The 6,196-nt window shown below is 52.8% G+C and overlaps 2 protein-coding genes across 2 annotated transcripts; one reads left to right on the forward strand and one right to left on the reverse strand.

Moving 5' to 3' along the window:
- Positions 1-120: 120 nt before the first annotated feature.
- PV05_10696 (uncharacterized protein) lies at positions 121-2,464 on the forward strand. Its single transcript, XM_013454102.1, has 2 exons — positions 121-515; positions 565-2,464. Exons 1-2 carry the CDS (start codon positions 379-381, stop codon positions 2,051-2,053), a joined length of 1,626 nt encoding a protein of 541 aa, XP_013309556.1. The 5' UTR covers positions 121-378; the 3' UTR covers positions 2,054-2,464.
- Positions 2,455-5,483, reverse strand: PV05_10697 (uncharacterized protein). The gene has a single exon (XM_013454103.1). The coding sequence runs from the start codon at positions 5,037-5,039 to the stop codon at positions 2,823-2,825; it is 2,217 nt and encodes a 738-aa protein (XP_013309557.1). The 5' UTR covers positions 5,040-5,483; the 3' UTR covers positions 2,455-2,822.
- Positions 5,484-6,196: the final 713 nt, after the last annotated feature.

A 6,196-nucleotide genomic window follows, 5' to 3' on the forward strand; every position in this document is an offset into this window, starting at 1 on the left:
CCCTGTGCCCCTCTAGTAAGACCCCCGGGCTTCCGACGTATCCGTACTCCTGTTCTGGAGTATCTATCGTCATGGTGAGCTTCTAAGCGAATTTCCGCCCTCGTACCAAAGAACGCGTATTGATCTTCATCGTCAATGTCATGCCAATCAGGAGTCGCCCTTGCCAAGGCTGACGTCGACAGGAAGCCGATTCCCCAATTTTGCTTAGGATCCCAGTCTCTCGTCGCATTCGGATAGCAAAGAGCCCGAAGCGAACGAGGAAATTCCGCCGTCTACAGTCGCCGTGATTCCAGCGTGGTCCGGAGACATGGATGCTTTCTGTTCTATGCTTCTTGGTCTACGATAATATCAAATCAACCCTGGACAAAGTCGTTCAACATGGCCGCTTCTCAAACCGATGATGCGGAGGGAAATCTCCTGCGGCCGCGACCCATGAGAGCGCTGCCTGAAGCCTTGCGCGCTGCCGGTAATCATGGCATCAATGGTTTTGCTGAGGCATCCTCAAGTATTTCGAGGTAGGTGACTTCTTCCTTCCCCTGCGCACCTGCTGACCCGAACGTACAGTGGACGCTCAACCCCGGTTCCTCAGGATGCGCCCCCTTCTGTCCAGTCCATCTCCTCCGCGCGGAAACAGGCTCGAGCCCAAGCGAAACATCGACTTTACCATACCATTGTGTACAAGAACCGAGTGTCTCATTTCGATCCGCGGAGTGACTATCGAGACTTCCGAGGCTTCTTCGTCCTCTTCTGGATCAGCTTGACCATCATGGTTCTCACAACAGGTTTGAGGAACATCAAAGAAACGGGCCATCCTCTTCGAGTGCAAGTCTATGCATTGCTGTCCAGAAACGTGGTGTCTCTGGCATTGAGTGACGCCGCGATGGTAGGCAGCACGGCTTTAAGTCTGGTCATTCAAAAGTGGGTTCGAGGCCAAACCGGGATCCTGCGATGGAAAAAGGCAGGAATTTGGATCCAAAGCATATACCAGGCTCTCTGGTTGACGCTGTGGGTTGAATGGCCTTTCCTGCTGGGCTGGACCTGGACTGCGCAGGTTTTCTTCGCTCTTCACACCCTGACCTTCCTCATGAAAATGCATTCCTACGCCTTTTACAACGGACACCTGAGTGAAACGGAGCGCCGCCTGCACGAGTTGGACAAGCCAGAGACGGCCGACCGTGCAAAAGCGGTGATTTATCCCAGCTCACCATCGCGCTTGACGGAACAACACCCCGACGACGTAAGCGAAAAGAGCACCGAGTCACTCGAAGAGCTCTCCCAGTTACGACAAGATTTGGCCACCGAATTAACCTCTCCGCTTGGTCAGGTCACATATCCCCAGAACCTGACTCTGTACAACTACGCCGACTACATCCTTTGCCCCACACTCTGCTACGAGCTCGAATACCCGCGGACACCCCACATTCGGTGGCTCGAGCTGTCACAGAAGACACTGGCCGTGTTCGGGTGCATCTTCCTCATGATCACGGTGAGCGAGGAATTCATCACGCCCGTACTCGCCGATTCGGCCATCCGTCTGCGCAGCGTGAGCACCTTCTCGGACAGAGCCCTCATCCTGGCCGAGACCACCAGCATGATGCTCTTCCCCTTCATGATCACATTCCTGCTCGTCTTCCTAGTCATTTGGGAGTACATCCTCGGCGCGTTCGCCGAGATCACCTGCTTCGCCGACCGGCATTTTTACTCGGATTGGTGGAACAGCAGCGATTGGCTCGAGTTCTCGCGCGAGTGGAATATCCCTGTCTACCACTTCCTTCGGCGGCATGTGTTTTTCTCGTCAAAGGCATACCTTTCCACGCCCATCGCCATGACCATTACATTTTTGATCAGTGCGTTGGGCCATGAGTTGATCATGGGCTGCATCACAAAGAAGCTGAGAGGTTACGGGTTTATCGCTATGATGTTGCAATTGCCGATCGTCGCCATCCAGAGGAGCCCCCTGATTCGTGGCCGGTGGGTTTTCAACAATTCAGCATTCTGGTTCAGCATGATTCTGGGGTTGAGCGGCATGTGCAGCTTGTATGTTTTGGTCTGAAGCAGCAACCAAGGGTTGGCCCTGTGGCATCATGGTGTTATAAGGCCACAGAAGACCGTGACGACCGATGTATGGAATTGACATGCAACCACCGTCTTCACGAACGTGAACAAAGGCATTTCAGGGTATTTTCAGCAATGGACACGAGCTTATTACTCCTGCGTTGGTCGATACTTGGAACCAGGGAAGCTCATTTACGAATGATGGTTCTAATCAGGTTTCGAGACGCTGACGACACGATCTATCTAACACGGATATTTGGGCTGGCGAGTTGGCGGTGGAACCGAGATTGGAGAGGTTTCTCGTGTAATGTCATATAGACTATCTAGAAATGTACAATACGGAGTCCGATATAATAGCATCCAATCTTATAGAGCCAGTGCCACAGCACCCGAGATGGACGGAAATCGCAAAGCAAGAATTAGCACAGTAAATATTCAATCAGATTGAGTGAGAGGCCCTCGAAGACGTATAGACATTTCCCCTATAGACAGCAGTATACTAGATGAACCATATCGTCAAAAATCATATCATCAGTCCATCAAACCGCCGATCCGTGGCTCCCATGCGAAGACTTCTTGTACCGCCTGTGGTCCGGTAGATGCTCAAAACAGAAAACTCTACCATGTCCACTTGAACACCTCCGATATGATGATAACGCCTTCCATGATAAAAACAACTCGTGATGACATTTGTGTCCGTATCCCCCACGTCGACCGGCGCGGAATCCGCAGGCCATAAATCGTTAGTAACTGCAGGGATATGTGCATCACATCACAACGCACCCACCACTGCGAGCTCGCCGCCTTCCAGGCCGTGGTGCCTGACCAACAGCATACTCGGTGCCACTACCTTCATCACCCGTGCCTAGGTCTTGTGTGGCACCATCCTCGTCATCTCTGACTCTGTGCTCGGCTTCACGAGCTCGGCGTCGTCTCCGTCTCGAGCTCCAGCCATGACCGACCACGCCGACCTCTTCGCTGGCAACCATCCACTCCGCCCACTTGGCTTCGAGGCGGGCTGCTGCCCCCCATCGTCCAGTCACGCATCTCTTGTAATGCTCTTCCACAGTCTGTTGCCAGCCATAGAAAGCCTTGAGATGGATGATCTGGGCCGGATAAAGGAGTTCTTGAATTTCGATGACCTTTCTCGTCTTCTTCTCGTCGCCAAATTCCTCCACTGTTTGGACGACTGACTTCTTACGTCCCTGCATCACACGGCCATTGCCCTGGAGGATTTCGCGAACACCAGCCCAGGTTACGTTTGCGCAGTCGAACGCCACTAGCTCCAGACCTTTTCTTGGAATTTGGGATCTCTTGGTCGTGCTGCCACGTCTCCGGACTTGCTCAGAAGCCTCCATGAGTACCAAATCTGAGATTCTCGTATTATCAAGGCACAAAGATCTGATGGCCGAGCAGGCTTTTAGTAGAGGCAGCACTCCAATATCGCCCATCTGCTCACAGTACGAGATGCTCAGATGCTCCAATGTCTTTGCTGCTTTGGACTTTGCAAGCGTGATGAGGGTGGCGTTTGTGAGAAGCTCGACTTCTTCCACTTCAAGGTGCGTTAGCCGGTTTGTTGACTGCAGGAGATCCTCCAATGCATCATCCGTCAAGGCGGTGTTCTGACACAGACGGAGACCCTCTAGATAGGGGACATTATGGGCCAAGGACCGAACCCCTCGGTCCGTAATACTGCGGCACCTTGAGATATCCAGATGTCGTAACCTTCTGGGCGGCACGAGTGGACGGTCAGTCAGAACATCTCGTTCCGGATCAATACCATGAACCATGATTTGCAAAGCCTCGTCGGTCAAGCTCTCACAATGTTGGAGAATGAGCCTTTCTAAAGTGTTCCGTTGAAAGAGCTCAAGCATAAATTCGTTGTCATCTAGACCTCTAACTTCGGAAGCTCGCAGGTCTCTCAGATTGGGACAAGACTGGATGACCTTTTTGAGACCCTTGGTGTCAATTTGGGAACACCAGTCGATGTTGAGCAGCTCGAGTTGTGGACAGTGGCAAGCAATGATTTTCATCGTTGCATTGTTGATGTTCTGCATGCTGGGCATGTTGATGTGAAGCAGCCTCGGGTTCCTCAGTAAAAAGAAGTGTATTGACGATCGCTCGATCTTACATCCCTCGATACTGAAGTTTTCGAGGTTCCTGCATTCTTGATTCGTCATTCTTGTTCCCAAACTCAGCCACTGGTCCCGTAGCTGGACGCATCCTCTGAGATTGAGGTTCTTGACAAATGCGCCAGCGTTGAGCATGATCTTGATCAGAGCGTCGGATGTTATTTGCTGATAGTATGTTTGGCAGTCGAGACTTGTCCATAGTTGCCCATCAAAGCACATGCCATGCCACTCCTTGGACACTGCTGACAACCTGATGACCTCTTTCGGTGATAGAAAGCTGAAGACATGAATGCGGAGCTCGTGGGGTAGATCCTTCCAAAAATTGAAGTTGGGTCGTCGAGGAAATGGCTTTTCTGAGATCTCGGGTAAAGGTATGGAAATAGGTTTGGAGGCTCGAAGGTCGATCGGGAGGGACGCGGAGATACTTTCGTTTGAGTCGAGCACTCGTAGTCGACAATTCGCTTCGAAGTAGGATTGCTGGCTACCAGGCGTGCCGGGGGTGGTAGGGGCGGTGGAGAAGCCGTGGGATAGCTGGGAGTTGTAGGAGTTCGGAGGAGATAGAGAGTATGATGAAGCGGGAGAACCCAAAGTGACGCAGGAAATTGATGCTTTTTGGCCGGACTTGTAGACCTTCTCGCTCGATCTTGTTCGGCTCAACTTGGCTAGCGATGGAGAGGAAGACATGCGCTGCAAACTTTGAAGGAGCCTATGACGGCCCTTCAGTTTGACGGGCTGATCGAAGGCAGTGGTAGCCTCGATCAATGGGCTTGCAGGAGTCATTGGCCTGGGAGACTCGGCCTGGTGCTGATGAGGAACAGCAGAAATCATTGTGGTGATGGGGATCGGTTCCATGATGTAAAGATACCGCAGGAGTTGCACGTCCCTCGGCACCAATAGCAAGACTGCAAACGCGACGGCTGGAAGAACCCCTTACTCCTCCGAAGGGAGTCTCTCGAACGACGTCGAGGTGGGAAGGTAGTAGAGAATGTCGTATCGAGTGGGAAGAGACAAGACCAAAGTACGAACGTCAGCTGGGCGACAGCAAAGACATCGAGGCCGAGGGTCAGACGACGAGGGGAAGCCGGTGTCGAGGGAGAGTTGGTGATATGCGGCGGGCAGCAGCACGACTGCACTGGTACTATAGAGATCGACAAAAGCCCTAGAAGAGAAAACCTGGCAGGACACGCAACGATGCACCAAAGGAGCTACCGACAAACGGGAAGCCGTTTGACGGAGTGGAAAAGCAAGCTGAAGGGTGACAGGGGTGATTGTACAGTAGAATGGTGGTGCTGGTTGCGTGTGGTTGTGCTTAAGAGTGATTGATGGTGGTGGTGGTGGGTGTAGGAAGAGGGGCCACGAGGGGCTCAGTAGGCTTCAGTAGGCCTCACTAGTTAGCCGCTCGCCGCAAAACGGGGTCCAGCAGCCATCTGGGCTTATCGGTGTTATCGATTGCTTTCCGCAGCAGCTACGGAGCCATGATGGAGCTAAGGTACCAGCTTGGTGTCCGTGGCCCCGTGTCCGTCGAGCGAACCCACCCAAGGCTCGCCTCTCTCAGGCCCTGCAACCTGTTCTCGATCCTACCTTGTGGGTGCTTTGAGGTATCGTATCTGGCCGAGCGTCAGCAGACGCAGGATTTGGATCGTCTGACATCCTGACACCCAAAGTCACGTCTAATGTTGTATCACAGTACACTTCTGCCTTCACACGAACATGATGAAAATGATCAAGAAAGACAGCTTGACTCCTCCACTTTTGATCCTCTCAGGTGCCATCGCGTGCCTGGGGCTGATGAGGCCAAGATGTGTGTCTTGGAGGTTTCCGCCATCCGTGGACCCTTTCCCCAATGGCGTCGCACTGGCGTCGCATTGCGGCCTTTACCCGAGGTACGCTTTTTCCCTGTCACCGAATCGAATCTTTTCGATATGCTACCGCTCCCCATAAAGGTGACGGAACACGCTCGAGTAGAGAGGGGGCTGTGTTCGCTTCATGCCCGTTGTCCAAAGGCTAGG

Source organism: Exophiala xenobiotica (genome assembly GCF_000835505.1).
Source record: "Exophiala xenobiotica strain CBS 118157 unplaced genomic scaffold supercont1.7, whole genome shotgun sequence".
In the NCBI taxonomy this organism is placed as follows: domain Eukaryota; kingdom Fungi; phylum Ascomycota; class Eurotiomycetes; order Chaetothyriales; family Herpotrichiellaceae; genus Exophiala; species Exophiala xenobiotica.

Coding starts and splice junctions, on each gene's coding strand:
- PV05_10696 (XM_013454102.1), top strand. CDS start 379: ATGGCCGCTTCTCAAACCGATGATGCGGAGGGAAATCTCCTGCGGCCG. Junction 516..564: donor GCATCCTCAAGTATTTCGAG/GTAGGTGACTTC, acceptor CCGAACGTACAG/TGGACGCTCAACCCCGGTTC.
- PV05_10697 (XM_013454103.1), bottom strand. CDS start 5,039: ATGGAACCGATCCCCATCACCACAATGATTTCTGCTGTTCCTCATCAG.